The sequence below is a fragment of the Raphanus sativus genome, chromosome 7 (genome assembly GCF_000801105.2).
Source record: "Raphanus sativus cultivar WK10039 chromosome 7, ASM80110v3, whole genome shotgun sequence".
NCBI lineage: Eukaryota > Viridiplantae > Streptophyta > Magnoliopsida > Brassicales > Brassicaceae > Raphanus > Raphanus sativus.
In genome coordinates, this window is record NC_079517.1 from 574505 (window position 1) to 593717 (window position 19213).

The window sequence follows — 19213 nt, forward strand, 5'->3', positions numbered from 1 at the left end:
CTTGTGACATGCATTTTCGTCTGATTGTTTGTTGTAATTGTATGATTTTTGAGGAATTATAAACTGAAAACAATGTTGTAATTGTTCTTGTTCTGTGTTTGTCTTCCGCAATAAAACTTGTATTGTTTTTAAAGAATTAGAAACTGAACTTTTGTCTAGATTGAGGGTTTTAAATATCTTGAATATTGTCTTTGTCTTCACTGAGAGAATAGAGAGCTAATGTAGTCGTTTAACATTGAAATTGACAGTAAGAAGTTGTTGAAAATAATGAATGTCTTTCTTGATTGTTTGCTCTTCTATGCTGTAATCAGCTTTAATGTTCTTGTGATATGACATTGTTAAGCTCCGATTAATGGTTGCTTCAATTATAGCATTTGAGATTATGGTATTACTCTTTTCTGTTTATGTTATCTGTTTATGTTATCTGTTTGCCCTCTCTTCCTGCATTAATACTGTGATCATTTTTTCAGGTTAAACTAACCATGGGACAAGACTATAGCTACACACAACCCTCGGAGTCAGCGGATTATGGTTTAGGGAACTCAGTCGACAGTGTCTTTAGCGAAACGGAAGGATCATACACTCTCCGTAACATTTCCGAATTTAATGAAGGAGAAGGAGAAGGAGAAGGTGTGGAGCGTTCATATTCCATCGGTTTGCCTTCAAATCCCGGCAATACAATTGATCCTAAGAAAAGAATTCGGGATGAACAAACCCATCATCGATTAAAACATGATTTGATTGAAAATATATGGAATAAATTTGGACATCTTCCAAATAACATATAATTTATAAGTATCTATGAATTGAATAAAATGATTGTAATTTTCATATGTTTTCTTTTTAATGTTTGTAATGTTTATTTTAAATTATGATGTTTGTAATTTTTTTTTTAAAGTTTGTAATGTTTTTTTTTAAGTTTGTAATTTTTACATATTTTCAATTTTTTCTCTTTTATATGTTTTATTTATATCATTACTTCTTCAAATAAAAAAAATATCTAATCTATTAAAACAGAAGTACAAATTAAAACTAACCCTTAAACTTACACAATATTTACAGTTCACTGCCACTGAAAATTAAATAAATATATGAGTTAATAATGTTTGTCTTTTCCAAATAATCAATATTTTTCTAAAATAACGATGATTACCTAAAACAATTGAAACAAAAAAGTAAAGAATAAGTTTCCAATTTAATTCTAATCGAGATTTTTATTTCACCATCAAACTTTTTTTTTTTGATAACAAAACAATAATTATTCACCATCAAACTTTTCCAATTAAAAAAAATGTAGGTCGTGAAAAGGGAGAAAAAAGTTTGGGCAAAGGAGGAGCTAAGTGACAAGAAGGTTTTGAGGGATTATATCAAACTTTTTCTGGGTTTAAGGTTATATTCTTTTGGAAGTTTTTAGTCAAATCATGTTCTCCTCATCGTTTGCGTTTTGATTCTGTTTGGGTAGGGTGCTTTATGTGTTTCAGTTGCAGCGTTTAACTGGGCTTCTTATGAGCCTTCAAATATTAAACATAAACAAAAGTTTGTATTATAATTTTGTTAATATATTTCTTAATAATATTTTGTATTAACATATTAAATATTTTAATATTTATAAGTAATAAATAATAAAATAAAAATCACACATCATAATCAATTTATATAACATATAAATAAAATATAAAATAATTTATTCATATATTATTAGTATAATGCTTTCATAATATAAGTCCAATTAGTTATAAATATAGTATATGATACATTATAATATAAAAAACGATAAAATCACAAAATATAATTATTTAATGAAATAAATAAAATTGTTATATTAAAAATTATGTAATATATTTTAATTTAATATATATATATATATATATATATATATATATATATATATATATATAGTATACCATTAGTACAAAGAAAAATTTTAATGGAAATTTTCAAAAATAACACTTTCAAGGTACCATTATTCATCTTTACCACCACTAAAGACACATTTTCAAAAATACCTAATTTATTAAAATGGTAAAGACTCTTATATCTTTGTTTTTATATGATTTTCAAAATTCTAATCCCAAATTCTAAATCCTAAACCTCTAATTCTAAACCCTAAATCCAAAATCTTCAACTCTAAACCCTAAACCCTAAACTATATACCCTAAATTCAATATCCTAAACCCTAAACCCCAAAGTATAAACTATAAACCCTAAATCCTCAACTCTAAACCCTAAATCCTCAACTCTAAACCCTAAACTATATACCTTAAACTCTAAAACATCAAATCTAAACCCTAAATCCTAAACCTTCAAATCTAAACCCTTCATTAAAAGTAGTGGTAAAATTGGTTAGTGTAAACATGAAAAGTGGTACTATGAAAATGGTATTTTTGGCAATTTCTCAAATTTTAAAGCGAAAATAAATATTTATACAGTCACAGGTGAAGCTCTAAAATAAACAAAAATAGCACAAGATTATTTTTCTTTAAAATAATATTTTAATAGAATTATAATTGCAAATATGTTTATATATATTATGTATCTATAATTTGTTTTTAAGGGATGCTACAATTTTGGAATTGGAAAAAATCATGACCCACCTCCATATTATTTTAATTAAGAAATTTAAAATTTATATCAGTATAATTATTAAACTTTTTATTTTATTATAATTGCAAAGATTAATTTTCAGTCTAAAGTTATACTTAAATATTACAAATACATCATTTAATATAAACAAAAAAACTAAAAATATAAAATAAACATCCACCCGCCCGGTTGGGCGGGTCAAGATCTAGTTTAACTTAAGATACAAATAGGGTCTCACCAATAATCTCTTTTTTTAAGCCATGTCCTTAGCAAAGTCCCTTAGCATAAAAAAACAATAAACTAACTTAAGGACACTTGATTAACATACAACCAATAATGATGCTCTTAGGTCATTGATGACGACGACCCACTGGCAAAACACAAATAATATCTTTCCTTTTTTGTTTTTTTCAATTTATTTATTTACTTTTCTTCTACCAGTTTCTTTCTATTTAATTACAAAAATATTCTTTGCCACTAAGAATAGGTCTTGGTTCACCCAACTCAACAAGTATAAGCAATCATAATAAATAGTAAATTACTATATTGATAATGACGATAGTATATCTTCTTTTCCTTTTTTAATATTAAGAAATCAATAGTTTGTATTTAAGATTCTTATCTTCTTTTATCTTCTATAAAAATAAATAGAGCTTATCTACCATTGACCAAAAATAAGAAAGCTAATTTGCTAAAATTATTTAATCCTAAAACTTTCACCTAATCTTAGGAAATACTTCAAGAACGTTGGATTCAATTAAAAAAGAAAACAGGCCCTTTCTCAACCAAAAAAAAATTCCTTTTTGTTATTGAAAATCCTACAAGGCCTAAAATGTAGCCTTTAACGAGCCCAAAGACGAGTTGCATCGTTTTATATGTGTAAAAAGGCCATAACTGTTTCAAAAGCCCACTTTGTAGTGCTGCAATGATCCAACTCATTGGCCCATCAAGAAGCTGCTTATATGTTGACTCACTTTTACCTACGGTGGTAAACTCTACTAACCTGAGCTAAATCAACAAGTACATCACTCCAAATAAATCCAGTAATGTTATGCAATACGTATCATTTTAATATTCATAAAATTATGCGTGCAGTCTAAGAATTTCCTACATAAAATTCCAACAAACTGTTTCCAATTTTTGGATGAAAGTTTCTTAGTGGTTAGGAAATTGAAAGGTATGTTAGGTGACTAAGAGATGTTGCCTAACATTTCTACATAAACAAAATTGATTTGTACTCCTTTGTTAAAAAAAACATTGCTTTGTACTCCAACATGTAAATCATATAGTAATGTGTTTTTATCTGATTATTAACATTTTTTAAGAAAACATCTATTGTACTTCAGAATGTACTTTATATAGAATGAACACCAATCCTTAAGTGGTACAAAAATTACAAAATCAAAACAAGAAAAGTAACAAAGAACGAAAGTACAGTACATGAAATGAACAGACACCTGAGTAGTAGTAGTACGCTCGTTGTGGACTATATATATGTATGTCTTCAAAATCAAACGCTTACCATGAACTGAATTAAAATGTAAATACTAAACCAGAAATTGTTGAACCGGACCAACCGGGAGTAAAATTAAACGCCAGTTTTTGGGGAAGAGACGAAAAATTCTAAGTCCAAAGACCATCTTTTTCTCCTCACTCTTCTGCTACATACTCGTTCTCTCTCTGTATAATATCTGCTAAAAATAGATGACGATCCTTAGTCGAAATTCCTGTCTCTTACTCTCACTCCTCTGTTGTTACGACTATATATCATTACAAACACAGAAGACTCTGAGATTGATCTTCTTCTTCCAAAAATGGCGTTTATGAAACTTGGCTCCAAATCCGAAGCTTTCCATCGCGAAGGCCAGACCTGGTACTCCATTTCCCCATTTTACGTAAACATGCATGCATTTGTAAACACGTTGTTTATCTTATCAATATTTTTTCTATTAATAATACTATGATCTTATTGTATTCTGTATACAGAACACTGACGTGCCAAGACTTTAGGTTGTGTATTTGATGTATATAACATAAAAGAAATTGATGTTATTATGTCTCTCGTCTACAGGCTCTGCACCACAGGACTAGTCAGTGATGTTACCATAGAGGTTGGAGACATGAAGTTTCATCTCCACAAGGTTATATAACTTTAATTTTCTTCTTTTTTTTTAATTAAGATCTTGTTTTACTTACAGATTTGAAGAAATTTCATAATGTGAAATCTTGGTAACTAAATATAATATAATTGTTTCTTGATTTGTGGTGTGTAGTTCCCATTGCTCTCAAGAAGCGGCCTTCTCGAGAGGCTAATCGAAGAGTCATCAACCGATGACGACGGATCAGGCTGTGTTCTGACTCTAGACGAGATACCAGGAGGCGGCAAAACGTTCGAGCTCGTAACAAAGTTCTGCTACGGCGTCAAAATCGAGCTTACCGCGTTCAACGTCGTCGCCCTCAGATGCGCAGCTGAGTATCTCGACATGACTGACAATTACGGAGAAGGGAATCTCGTCGGTATGACCGAGACTTTCCTCAACGAAGTGTTTAACAACTGGACCGACTCCATCAAAGCTCTCCAGACGTGCGAGGAAGTCACCGATCACGCCGAAGATCTCAACGTCATCTCAAGATGCGTTGATTCTTTAGCTAGCAAGGCATGTGCTGACCCGAACCTTTTCAAGAATGCGACGACGAGCAGGGAGAAGAAGAAGAACACAAAGAACGAAGATGAAACAAATCTTTGGAACGGAATCTCAGCGTCTGGAAAGATAACCGGTGAAGATTGGTGGTTTGATGACGCTTCTTTCCTCGTCTTGCCTCTCTTCAAAAGACTCATCACCGCTATCGAATCACGAGGGATGAAGCTAGAGAACATAGCGATGGCTGTAATGTACTACGCAAGGAAACATATCCCTCTGATGAACAGACAAGCGACGACGGATGAGGAAGCGATCGAGACACCGAGTCGTCCTTCCGAAGACGAACAAAAGACTACTCTCGAAGAGATTGTTTCTTTGCTTCCAAGCAAGAAAGGTGTGAACCCGACCAAGTTTCTCCTCAGGCTGCTTCAGACAGCGATGGTGCTTCACGCGAGTCAATCTTCTAGGGAGGATCTCGAGACGAGAATCGGTAACCAGCTGGACCAAGCTGCTCTAGTGGATCTTCTTATACCAAACGTGGGATACTCTGAAACGCTTTATGATGTCGAATGCGTTCTGAGAATGATCGAGCAGTTCGTCTCTTCAACCGAGCAAGCAGGCGTTGTTGTCCCTTCTCCATCCATCGAAGAAGACGATTTGCTCACTCCTACAACCTTAGTAGCAACTCTTGTCGACGGTTATCTCGCTGAGGTGGCACCTGACGTTAACCTAAAGCTAGCAAAGTTCGAAGCCATCGCTGCTGCGATACCTGATTACGCGAGACCGCTTGATGACGGAGTTTATCACGCGATAGACGTGTACTTAAAGGCGCATGCGTGGATCACGGATTCAGAAAGAGAGCAGATATGTAGGCTCATGAACTGCCAGAAGCTCTCGCTGGAAGCTAGCACGCACGCGGCTCAGAACGAGAGGCTGCCTCTTCGTGTGATTGTTCAGGTTCTGTTTTTCGAACAGCTTAGGCTCAGGACGTCTATATCTGGCTGGTTATTTGTCTCTGAGAATCTAGATAACCCTGATCTGCAACAAAGTGGAGGCAATGGTGGTGGTTTGCTAAAACCTAGAGGCGAGAACGTGAGAGAAAAGGTTTCTGAGCTGGAGAGAGAGTGTATGGATATGAAAGAAGAGCTTCAGAAGCTTGTGAGGTCGAAGAGAAGCTGGAAGAATTTTACAAGGAAGCTTAACTTCAAGAAGAAATCAGAGTGCTGCAACAACCCCAAGGATCAAGCAAAGCAAGCAACTTAGCAAGAACAACTCTGTTTTGGGGCAGAACAGAGTAGCTCTGTTTTTTTTCTTGCTATTGAAGATACTCTGGTTTCTTTTTTTTTAAATCATCTTTCTCGTAGCATCTCGCTGAGAGATTTGAGTATTTTTAGGTTTTTATGTTCTTGAATTATTGCAGATCTTGTTAGAAAACATTTGTTTATGCAAATTTTGTGTTGTTGTTGTGCAACCCCCACATGAAACAATCTCAAACACACAAATCAACAGAGAAAGAGAAATTCAAAGAACAAAGAATCAGATTCTTAACAAGACGGGTAATCTTTAGGCGGTGGTAGGACGGAAAGCTCAGGTGTGTTCCCATTCTCGACTACAAAAGCCATCTTCAAACCCCACATTGTGTGGACTTCTAAATGACAGTGCATAAACCAAACACCTACAACAACATTATGCATTGATCAGTTTGATCTGCTTATTATCATATAGGATCATTGTCTTATCATACCTGGATTATCAGCTCTGAATCTGATGGCAGCCCAGCCACCGGTTGGTACTCCAACGGTGTTTCTCTCTGGCGGGTCAACGAGATTGAACTTAGCAGGATCCGTCTTGGGGTCAAAGTTTCCAACACCAGTTCCAACCACAAAGAAGTTGTATCCATGGAGATGGAAAGGATGTGACTCAACGGTTAGTAGATTGGTGTCTTGCAAAACCAGCTCAACTGTCGTATTGAACTTAACTCGGCTCAGTCTAGTCCCCGTAGAAGTCCCGAGGTTAGCCGTGAGCGGCACACCGGTGTAGTTAAACGGTTTAGGCGGTCTATCAGGGAAGTCTGTCCTGAAAACGTTCGGGATGTTGAAGTAATGAGCTTTCAGGAGAGCAACTTTAGGCATAACGAATGTGATATTGTTTATCGAAGCTGCTAAATTTGTCCCGTTCACACATGTCGGACACGCGTTGATGCCTAGACCGATCGTGTAGAACAATCTACGGTCGACTTTTAAAGGAACAAGAGCTGGAAAGTTTGGTGTGTTGAGGCTCTTGAGCTTTTGGTTATAGTCCAAAGCATATGATGTGTCGTTAGGCAAAGGAAGCTTTGGTAGAATTGGTATGACTGTGTTTGGTACGCCTTTGTATTGAAGAATCGCGGTTACGGTTTTGTTGTCTACGGTTACTGGTGCGTCCATGAACGGACCAGCTGCCATGAAATAACGGTTTGGAGAACGGTCGGTTTTCACTAGAACGTTTGTGGTTTGACCTGGTCCGACTAGAATAAATTTTGTTGTGAACGGTTTAGTGTAGACTGCATCAATCTCCACGACTGTCATGTCGTGGCCTGCGATACCGAAGAACAGCTCGTCGTTTAACGCTGCGTTGATGATCCTTAGAAGGTATGTTTTGCCTGCTTCGACCTCCACCACGAATGTGTCTATATATAGAAACAAACAATTTAGCTTAAGAAGATCTAAACCGAATTAAACTGGTTTTATAAGGTTGAATTTTTTTTCTTACGTTTCTCGGAACATGGAAAGAGTGGTCCAGGCTTTCCGTTTATGGTGTGAGCATCCGACATCGGAGGCGGTGAGCCTAGCTTGTTGGCTTGGTTAACTGCTGTCTCAACGTCTCTGTTCCACCATTCTCCTACAATTATATTTAAAAAGCCCGGGAAGTGAGAAAAAAAAAGTTCGGTAAATTAGACCAGGCCAACCGTTTTTTAAAACCGTTTTGTTTGTGTTCACTAACCGAGGATTATGTTGGTTTCTTGGTATGGTTGTGGGAAAGGATACGGTTTTCCTGGTTGAGGCAAGATGACGATAGCTCCGTACACAGTGGCTCGTAACCAGAGGATGTGTGCGTGCCACCAGAGAGTCCCACGTTGTCCGGTTACGTTGAAATCATAAACATAACTCTGTCCGGTCTGCATCGGGCATTGAGTTATGTATGCTGGACCATCTGCCCAACCGTTCCGGTATTGTTTAAGCCCATGCCTATAAGAAATCAAATATTAGTTTTGATTCATATATAAATAGATATATGACTAAACCGGTTTGAGACGTAGGAAAGAGAGACTTTACCAATGGATGGACAAGTTGTATTGTACATGGTTGGTGACGTTGATGATGACTCGATCACCTTCTCTTGCGTAAACCGTTGGTCCAGGGAACATTCCGTTAACTGTGACAATCGGTTTAGCATTGCATAACCGGCTTACGTTCTTCATTTGAACCTGTTCCAAATTGTGAAACATTATGCATAACCCTACATCTCTAACATAACTCAAACATATAAATCGGTTTAGTTAAACCAATCTAGTTTGTGTGACAAGGAAGTTGAAAACGTACATCGAATTGGTACTTCTTCACCGCCGCATCCACCAGAGAGTGGCCAAGAAGTCCAAGAAGATACAAGAAGAGTAAGAGAAAGCCTGAGGTCCGGATTAGCTTCATTCCCGGTATATTTTTTCCCGTCCTATGCAATGATGAGATCGTCTTTTGTATTAAATCTCTAATTGCTTTTGGTTTATAGACTGTATTGAAGATATAATGGCTGAGTACAAATTATTATATAGTGCCGTGGAGTAAATAAAAGGTTGGTGAATCTCTGAAAAATATATAAAATAATCATTTTTAGGTCTAGAAAAGAGAAATTTAATGTGATAAACGGACTAAAAAACATTATCAAGAAAAGTTTGAGAACATTTAATCGAAGAAGAAGGCTTTTAAGCAACTTCCTGAAAGACGTTGGGGGATCAGCGTAACGTTTGTTAATAATATGGAGTACCTTCGAAGTTGATATCTGAGCTTTAGACTAATATTTTTGACTTGTTCGTTTACCATGAAAAATAAAATAAAAATATTTATATCAATATTTCCGTTCAAGTCTTTTTTTATTCAAGAAAGTTTCTAGATGTCTACCCATACTTGCTTTGTTGTTTCATAAGGCATAAGCCCTCAAAATCAAAGGTGAATTCGTAAAACCTTGTTTTCACATTTTGAGAACTCACTTGTTCTGTGTAAATAAACATACAATCCTCCTAAAAAGAACTTAACTCGCTTTGCAGTAACATGTTGCTTAGACGATCGTTTATAGTCTATATATTCAATTTAATTATGGTAAACATTGCAATTATATAGTGATGTTATTGGGTAAGGGAAAATGACTGGTCTTTGAATCATGTTTTTTTGTTTTGTTTATCTATTTATCAGGAAATTACGCTACTGACCGGTCAAGAAGTATACTAGTTTGTTGAATTATCTGACCACACTTTAGGTCCAAAGTCCAAACGCCCACATGCAAAGCGATAAAACAACTCATTGTCATGCTAAGTAACCCAAGTTAATGTAATATCCACAGGCCCAAATAAAATGTATTAGCCTATATGCTAATGACTGAATTTTTCCTTTAGGTTAGTGTAACCCTGATATCCATTAACACGGTAACATACATTATTTTCATGTGGGATCTTTTATAGATTGAAACTCATTAGTCTTGAACTCATTATCAGGTTAAACAACTTGTTGACAATATATGATCTTTAGAATCAATCAACATAAACAAATTTAGTAGACTATACTCACTTGTAAGTTGTAATATTACTTAATTTTGCTCCAAAAGTCTTGTTATAATATTTAACTGTATAACTTTTCTTTAAAATTTCGAAATCAATTTTCAAAGATTTACCTGAGCTACCACCTTTTTTTTGGTGAAAACCAGAGCCACCACCTTCACAAGTCATGAGCCAACTAAATCTTTAACTATAAATAGAATCATAACATGATATCACATTGTTTAACACTAATTAATATCTGTTTTTACCAAAAATCTATATATATATATATATATATATATATATATCTGCGTAAACGGCTAAAACTCTTTTTTTTTGTTCAACCGCGAATTTTATAAAGCAGGAATTGAAAAGAGTTTATGGTCTTGGGCCCAAATACAAAGATAGGCAGACCTTAGCGATAGAGTCCGCTAGCCCATTTCTAGAACGGCGAATAAAAAGAAATTGACAGAAGAAAAACGAAGAAGACAAGGGAGAAACCAGAGAGTCAACGTCCGAAAAAATTCCGAAGAATTCCCGACGGCTAAAATTTTCGTGAATCGATCTTATCCTTATCGTTTCCAGAAAAAACTCTAGTGAACGAAGAAAACCGAAAAATGAAGAAAAGCCACTTGTTTAACCTAAAACATTCGTTGAATCAAACTGGTTAATTAAGAAATTAGCGAGTTTGATTTGTAACTGACGTATCTTGTTTCGAGGTTAATTAGTAAATGATCATATCGTTAATTCTTATGAACCCACCCACCATGTGTTTTAAGCCCAAGAGAGATTCAGTGAACCAGGAAGGAAAATAATTTCAATTGTCTCTTACACTAATGAAAGGTTATGTTACGAAATCCAATTTATTAATAGGTTAATAATAATTAATTATTTGGACACAAAGCCCAAAAGATCACGATCTAGTTAAATAAAAGAGACAAGAAAGATTCTTTAAGCTGATGGATGATCTGTACCATGTAGCTTTGTTCCCTTTTTGGGTGTTTACGCTTACTTAACTGCCCAAAGAACATCGCCGAGACTTTTAAATATAGTTGAAGTTGATTTATTGGTCAAATCATGAAGCTATCTTCGATTAATATTCTTTTTGGACATTAGAAATTGCATATTGTTTTTCTTTTGACAACTAAAGCTATGTATGATGTGAGTATATATAAAAACAAGTGTGGTTTCTATGTTATCGTTCATTGAACATATACATCAAACATAGGACTGGAAGGAGCCCATGTTCTTTACATTGCTGCAAAGCTTTAGTTTCTTGTATTTAAATTTGCTTCCTATCCAATACACATATATGCCAAGAGCATGGATAGTGATGCGTAAGTTAAATATATAGGGACAACTTAAATGAAAAGCGGAAAACAAATCCAATCGTGAAATATAGTAAGGTACAATGTATGAGTAACGAAAGCTCAAGCTGTACTTCCATTTATGTTGGAGATGATTGAGAACACGTGGATTATATTTGGTTTTTGGTTTGGTTCAGGTTAGTAAAATATGATTTGGTTTATTATTTGTTTCACCTTTAACCGTATTACTATATAGTATATACATGTAATTTTATATTTTTTTGTCAGCTATATTTTGTTTTTCGAAACTAATTTATATTTTGTTTAACGCAAGTAATCGTAATAGTTATGTTACAACCACTACTAAATGAGATTTCTTTTTGGTCACGTAAAAATGAGATTTAAAAGTTAAATTTCAGTACATTAGATTAAAATGGCAAGAAAACAACTATATAACACTTAACAAGAAAATAATGTACTGAAATTTAACAACTTAAATAATTCTCTTTGTACCGAAAACTTTTGTTATATCGTGTCAAATAACGTAATTTGTCAAGTCTCATAATAAAATGTAACAGTTTTTTTCCGACTTTTCTCTAAACATTAATCGTTTTATCTTTCCGTTGTAGGTTTCATTGCTGAAGGTATAAAAAAGTTCGGTTTGTTTTTTTCCGGTGGTACTGATAATGGCAGTGATTACATATTTAATCTGAAACTTATTCTATTTTTCAGGTCGAATGAGATGTGGAGATCATCGATTTATGACGGTGTAGATGATGATATTAAAATATAATTTTAGATCTGATTTATCTTCTTTGATATCTGCTAGAGAATGGCGGATGAGAAAAGTTTTTTATTTCAAATTTAAATTTTTGTAGAAATAATAAAAATCGTGTCTTATAGTTTCCGGTAAAGTCAATGAAGAGTACAAACGACGAGTCAAGATTAGCTTGAAAAGGTTATCTGCCCCGTCAAATTTCTCAACTCTAGCAAAATTCACATGAAGCTTGGATGGATCGCATTTCCAACGCCTTTGTGTGGTTGCGGTCAGAGTGGTTACATCTAGGTGGGAGAGTTTGAGATACTCACCGTTGAAGGTGGCAGCGGATGTTAGAAGAAGACTGAAGCAGCACACTGTCTAGAGTTTTGCTTAAATCCAAATTGTTGTGGTTTATTTTGATTTGTCTTTTGGGTTAAAATCTCTAATATAATCATCTAATTAATTCTGACTTAATCGAATATTAATATAACATATTTGGATATTTTAATAAAAAATAACATAATTTGTCACAAGCAGTTTTATTCTTTTTTGTGTGTTTATAGACCTTTGGTGTCAAACAAAAAAGAAAAAGAAATCAAAGGTCTATACATCTGAAGCTAACATTTGAAAATAGTTAGTTGATATATTCATTCTTCTGATGGCCCCCTTACGAGAAATAGTTATTTGATATAGCAATATAAAATGTTAAGTTGATATTAAAAAAGGTATATTAGTTTTGATTACCAATGCAATGAGAGGGGACCAGAAATATTAAAAACTAATAAATCTCTTGTCCACTTATATTGGAATCAAAAACTAACGATGAGTATAAAAAAAGAACGGGTTAAGATATTTGATAACACTGAACTTAATTAAAAAGAAAAAGACGTTTTTTTTCTTTTGTCATAAGAAAAAAGAATATTACTTTCTGTGATGTTTCTTTTTATATACAGTAATAAATCTCTCTCTCTCTCTCTCTCTCTCTCTCTCTCTCTCTCTTCTTTGAAGGTGGCACAAGCACCCATAATGTGAGTGTGTATGTAGTAAATATATATAAATTTATATATATATTTTGATTTTTGGATCTCTTTTGGTTTTGTTTATCTCATCTTTCTCTCTTGGACGAAACTGATCTCTATTTCTCTCTTTCCTTTTTCTCTCTATCTGTTAAAAGAGTTTTCTCTGGAAGATCCGTCTCTCTCACACTCACTGGATAATACTAGGTCAAACTTTGGGATCAGGGCGATTTCACAGGTTACTATCTCTTCTTTACAGAAACCCTAACTATTTCTGGGATTTTGTATTGGACTTCCCATGGGATTTTTGTGCAAATTGGAGCTCTTGTTTGCCTATGTAGATACTCGTTTCAGCTTTTAAGTAATTAGATTGATCCTATTCGAGCTTAGATCTCTCTCTCTTGATATTATTCTGGATTCGCAGACGTTGATGGATTGTTGTTTCTCTGATCTATCTTTCTGCTTTTTTAATAAAAGAAAAAATCAATGAGGAGATTGAAGCTAATATCGTCTACTGTACTTAAGTCCGTGTATCTTTTTTTTTGTGGTTGACCTTTTTTTTTTTCTTCTTCTCGAAAATCTGAATGCGTACATCAAACGCGATCTTAGCTTTTCGTCACCGTTACGATTCTGTTATCTTATCTTCAGTTTACTGAAACTGTTTTTGGGATTCGCTATTTTTTTTTTGTTTCCATTAATTGAGGTTTACTAAGATTGATTACCATTTTATTTTTGTGTCTTGTTTTCAGCTCTGAAGCAGCTGTTTTGGATGGTTTAAGAAAGCATATGGAAGTGTGTATTTTGTTCTTGGTTGCTCTATTAGGGCTTCCTCCGTTTGGGCCGACTTAGCTTAAAGGAAAATAGAAAAAACGATATTTAGATCTTATCTCCTTGAAGCACAGCAGCATTTGAAGGTTGACTTTCCACTTGTTTATAGAGGAATCTTACGGTTATTTAAGTAAAAGACTTTACAGAGCTGTAAAGTTTACAAAGACAGCGTATTAGTAACAGAAGAATCTTTGGAACTCTCTTGTTGCTGTATGAGCGTTAAAGGGAGTCTAATTTAGCTTTGGGGAAAGGGGTTTAAGTATCATAATAACTCGGTGAGTCTTTCAGTGAAACTACATATTGATTTACAGTTTGTTATCCTCCTCCTCTTGAGTAATTTATTTTTATATTTTCAGATATATATATAAGAAGAGATGGAAGCTGACACTGTGACTGTGAGGCCTCAGCAAGGGTTCATCCAGCGAGTGGTCCCTGCTCTGTTGCCGGTCTCTTTGGTCTCTGTCGGATATATTGATCCTGGAAAATGGGTTGCTAATATCGAAGGAGGTGCCCGTTTTGGGTATGACTTGGTCGCGATTACTCTGCTCTTCAATTTGGCTGCCATCTTGTGCCAGTATGTAGCAGCTCGAGTAAGCGTTGCAACTGGTAGAAACTTAGCTCAGGTATTTGTTCCTCTTTCTCTTCATTTTTGTTTTTTGCTTTTTGCTACACTTTTTCTGCGCTTTGTTGTTGTTGTCAGATTTGCTATTTTCGGAATGAATCTTAGTTTTGCAATTATACCATCTGTTCCCCTCCCCCCCCCCCCCCCCCCCCCACCTTCTCCAACATTTTAATGTTCTTTTACTTGGACAGATCTGCAATGAAGAATATGATAAGTGGACGTGCATGTTCTTGGGCGTTCAGGCGGAATTCTCTGCAATTCTACTCGACCTTACCATGGTAGTTGCTTACAATCTTTTCCGTTAAATCTATCTTTGATGCGAAAATGATTCTATTCCTCTGACTTGAGCTTCTCAACTGAACAGGTTTTGGGTGTTGCACATGCACTTAACCTTCTCTTAGGGGTGGACTTATCCACTGGAGTGTTTTAGCCGCCATGGATGCATTTTTCTTCCCTGTTTTCGCCTCTTTCCTTGTATGACTTGCCTCTCATCTTCTTTCTTTTCTGTGTTCTCTTTTCCGTAGCATTTATTTGGAAAATAACTGATATGCATCCAAAACTTACAGGAAAATGGGATGGCAAATACAGTATCCATTTGCTCAGCAGGCCTGGTTTTATTTCTATATGTTTCCGGTGTCTTGCTGAGTCAGTCGGAGATCCCATTGTCTATGAACGTGGTGTTAACTCGCTTAAATGGAGAAAGCGCATTCGCACTGATGGGTCTTCTCGGAGCAAGCGTCGCCCCTCACAATTTTTATATCCATTCTTATTTTGCCGGGGTAACCTCTTTATCTTTTCCTATGAATCTCTATAATTCTGTTAAGCAACAATAATCTTACAGCCTTACTAAGCAGTGAACGCTTTTTATTGCAGGGAAGTACTACATCTTCGTCGGATGCCGACAAGAGCAGCTTGTGTCAAGACCATTTGTTCGCCATCTTTTGTGTCTTCAGCGGACTTTCAGTTGTGAATTATGTACTGATGAATGCAGCAGCAAATGTGTTCCACAGTACTGGCCTTGTGGTACTGACATTTCAGGACGCCATGTCACTGATGGAGCAGGTTTGTTCCGACAATTTTCTTATTAATCTAGAATTCATTTTTTTAGGAAGACAGTCTGATTATTAACTGTTTGGTTCTTGATCAGGTATTTGGGAGTCCACTCATTCCGTTGGTCTTTTTGATGCTCTTGTTCTTCTCTAGTCAAATTACGGCACTAGCTTGGGCTTTCGGTGGAGAAGTTGTCCTGCATGACTTCCTGAAGATAGAAATACCTAGTTGGCTTCATCGTGCTACAATCAGAATTCTTGCAGTTGCTCCTGCCCTTTATTGTGTGTGGACATGTGGTGCAGACGGTATATACCAGCTACTTATATTCACCCAGGTCCTAGTGGCGATGATGCTACCGTCCGCTGCAATACCACTGTTCCGCATTGCCTCGTCCAGGCATGTGATGGGTGTCCATAAAATTTCACAGGTTGGCGAGTTCCTTGCACTTGCAACGCTTTTGGGGTTTCTGGGTTTGAATGTCGTTTTCGTTGTGGAAATGGTATTTGGGAACAGTGACTGGGCTGGCGGTTTGAGATGGAACACCTTGACGGGCACCTCTGTCCAGTACACCACTTTGCTTGTATCGTCTTGTGCATCCTTATGCCTGATGCTCTGGCTTGCAGCTACCCCGCTAAAATCTGCCAGTAACGTAGTAGAAGCTCAAATATGGAACATGGATGTCCAAAATGCTTTATCTTATCCATCTGTTCAAGAAGAGGAAACTGGAAAACTTGAAACAAGGCAGGATGAAGAAGAATCCGCAGTTCAGCAGCTGGAAAGCAGGGTAAAAGATCAGTTAGATACTACGTCTATCACTAGCTCGGTCTATGATCTGCCAGATAACATTCTTATGACGGATCAAAATATCCGTTCGTGTCCTCTCGAGGAAAGCAAGGTGGACGTGAAAGTCTCCGCCTCTCAAGTTACTAGTTTTGGGGATGTGAAGGAAGAGACAGTTTTGCAGTCAACGGTGATCAATGAGGTTAGTGATAAGGATTTGGTTGTTGAAACAAAGATGGCAAAGATTGAACCTACGAGTCCTGTGGCTGTGGAGAAGACTGTTAGCATGGAGAATAATATCAAGTTCATTGCCAAGGACGTTGAAGGAGTTACATGGGAAACAGAAGAAGCTACCAAAGCTGCCCCTGCAAGCAACTTTCCTGTTGTATCTGACGGTCCGCCTTCATTCCGCAGCCTAAGAAGCGAGGAAGGGGGAAGTGGTACTGGAAGCCTTTCCCGGTTGCAAGGTTTGGGTCGTGCTGCTCGACGACACTTGTCTGCAATCCTTGATGAGTTTTGGGGTCACTTGTATGATTTCATGGGCAATTAGTTGCTGAAGCCAGGGCAAAGAAACTAGATCAGTTGCTTGGCGCTGATCAAAAGTCAGCCCCCTCTCCTGTGAAAGTGGATTCTTTTGCAAGGGAAACCAGCAGTGGATATTGCATGTCACCAACAGCAAATAGAATGGAATCACAGATGAATTCGAGTTTGTATGATTCACTGAAGCAGCAGCAGAGGACACCTGGAAGTATCGATTCTTTATATGGACTACAAAGAGGTTCATCACCATCATCATCACCGTTGGTCAACCGTATGCAGATGATGACTGCATATGGTAACACTGCCAATAATAACGCTAGTGCCTATGAATTGAGTGAGAGAAGATACTCTAGCCTGCGTGCTCCATCATCTTCAGAGAGTCGGGAACACCAACAACCAGCTACAATTCATGGATACCAGATTAAGTCCTATGTCGACAGTTTGGCAAAAGAAAGGCTTGAAGCTTTACAGTCCCGTGGAGAGATCCCAACAACTCGATCTATGGCCCTGGGTTCATTGAGCTATACGCAGCAACTGGCTTTAGCCTTAAAACAGAAGTCCCAGAATGGTCTAACCCCTGGACCAGCTCCTGGGTTTGAGAACTTTGCTGGGTCTAGAAACATATCACGACAACCTGAAAGATCTTCTTACTACGGTGTTCCATCTTCTGGAACTACCGATTCTGTAAACGCCGTAGTTGCCAATGAGAAGAAATATAGTAGCATGCCAGATATATCGGGATTGTCTATGTCAGCAAGGAACATGCATTCGCCAAACAACAAGAGTGGATACTGGGATGCATCAACTGGAGGAGCAGGGTATAATAGCGCTTCGTATGGTCGGTTAAGCAATGAATCACCATTATATTCTAATCTGGGGTCAAGGGTTGGAGTAGCCTCCTCGGGTTATGAAACCATTTCTCAGTCAAGAGGTGGCTACAGAGATGCATATACCACGTTGTCACAGAGCGCAACAACAGGGACTGGATCGCTTTGGTCCAGACAGCCCTTTGAGCAGTTTGGTGTAGCAGAGAGGAATGGCGCTGTTGGTGAGGAAGTCAGGAATAGATCAGCTCCGATAAATATAGACAACAACAACGCTGCTTCTACCGTCGATGCCGAGGCTAAGCTTCTTCAGTCGTTCAGGAACTGTATACTAAAGCTTATTAAACTGGAAGGATCAGAATGGTTGTTTGGGCAAAGCGATGGAGTCGATGAAGAACTGATAGACAAGGTAGCTGCAAGAGAAAAGTTTATCTACGAAGCTGAAACGCGAGAAGTGGGCCACATGGGCGAGCCTCAGGTTTCATCAGTTCCTAACTGTGGAGATGGTTGCGTTTGGAGAGCTGATTTGATTGTGAGCTTTGGAGTTTGGTGCATTCACCGTGTCCTTGACTTGTCTCTCATGGAGAGTCGTCCTGAGCTCTGGGGAAAGTACACTTACGTTCTCAACCGCCTTCAGGTAAAAAAAACAAAACCTCTTTTCTTCACTGAAACCGAAAGCTTGTGTTGTTGTTCACATTTAAAATTTGATTTCAACAGGGAGTTATAGACCCGGCGTTCTCAAAGCTTCGGACACCGATGACACCGTGCTTCTGCCTTCAGATTCCGGCAAGCCACCAAAGAGCGAGTCCGCCTTCAGCTTCAAACGGAATGTTACCTCCGGCTGCAAGACCAGCCAAAGGCAAATGCACAACAGCAGTCACACTTCTTGAGCTGATCAAAGACGTTGAAATATCAATCTCTTGTAGGAAAGGCCGGACCGGTACTGCTGCTGGAGACGTGGCTTTCCCAAAAGGGAAAGAGAATTTGGCATCCGTGTTGAAGCGGTATAAGCGTCGGTTATCGAATAAACCAACCGGTATGAATCAGGATGGACCCGGTTCAAGAAAGAACCTGAATGCAGCAGCTTCTGTGTACGGACCAATGGGTTGAAGAAGAACATTTGAAAATCTCATGATGATCAAAGAGATGTCTAGAGGAAGCCCGTAAAAGCAAAACCTCTGCTTCGTTATTGTGTATTAAGGAAAAGTGGATTTTTGTTGCTTCAGAACTTTTTTTCCTTTGTTAATTTGGTTGTAATGTTATGTTATATACATATCATATTGGACCATAGCTACAAATTAAATCCGGTTTGTGTAATTTGTTCCCGGATCGTAAACTAGTTCGTCTGTTTGAATGGTTAACATCTCCTTAACCAGTGAGTGGCTGACGCACCCTACACGTGTCCTAATGTGACAATTATTGTCAGTCTTCTCGACTTCTCGTTCCTTAAAATCTTACAAGTTGAAGCAAAAGCA

The 19213-nt window shown here is 36.9% G+C and overlaps 3 protein-coding genes and 1 long non-coding RNA gene across 4 annotated transcripts; 3 read left to right on the forward strand and 1 right to left on the reverse strand.

The window, feature by feature from the left end:
- Positions 1-4122: 4122 nt before the first annotated feature.
- LOC108814283 (BTB/POZ domain-containing protein At5g03250) lies at positions 4123-6561 on the forward strand. Its single transcript, XM_018586817.2, has 3 exons — positions 4123-4456; positions 4655-4724; positions 4857-6561. Exons 1-3 carry the CDS (start codon positions 4398-4400, stop codon positions 6486-6488), a joined length of 1761 nt encoding a protein of 586 aa, XP_018442319.1. The 5' UTR covers positions 4123-4397; the 3' UTR covers positions 6489-6561.
- Positions 6562-6626: 65 nt separating this feature from the next.
- LOC108814350 (laccase-11-like) lies at positions 6627-8996 on the reverse strand. Its single transcript, XM_018586904.2, has 6 exons — positions 8807-8996; positions 8540-8691; positions 8208-8452; positions 7977-8105; positions 6970-7893; positions 6627-6900 (listed from the first exon to the last, which is right to left on the reverse strand). The coding sequence occupies exons 1-6, from the start codon at positions 8909-8911 to the stop codon at positions 6770-6772; spliced, it is 1686 nt and encodes a 561-aa protein (XP_018442406.1). The 5' UTR covers positions 8912-8996; the 3' UTR covers positions 6627-6769.
- A 2404-nt stretch (positions 8997-11400) lies between these two features.
- Positions 11401-12369, forward strand: LOC130497696 (uncharacterized). Its single transcript, XR_008936709.1, has 3 exons — positions 11401-11515; positions 11948-11962; positions 12051-12369. It is a non-coding gene; the product is annotated as an uncharacterized LOC130497696 (long non-coding RNA).
- A 711-nt stretch (positions 12370-13080) lies between these two features.
- Positions 13081-19086, forward strand: LOC108817130 (ethylene-insensitive protein 2). Its single transcript, XM_018589737.2, is given in 12 exon segments — positions 13081-13106; positions 13253-13332; positions 13844-14197; positions 14279-14545; positions 14736-14822; positions 14909-14969; positions 14972-15018; positions 15111-15323; positions 15418-15606; positions 15692-16904; positions 16907-18375; positions 18456-19086. Coding segments are annotated over 9 exon segments (3921 nt in total). The 5' UTR covers positions 13081-13106; positions 13253-13332; positions 13844-14197; positions 14279-14296; the 3' UTR covers positions 18849-19086.
- The last annotated feature ends 127 nt before the right edge of the window (positions 19087-19213 follow it).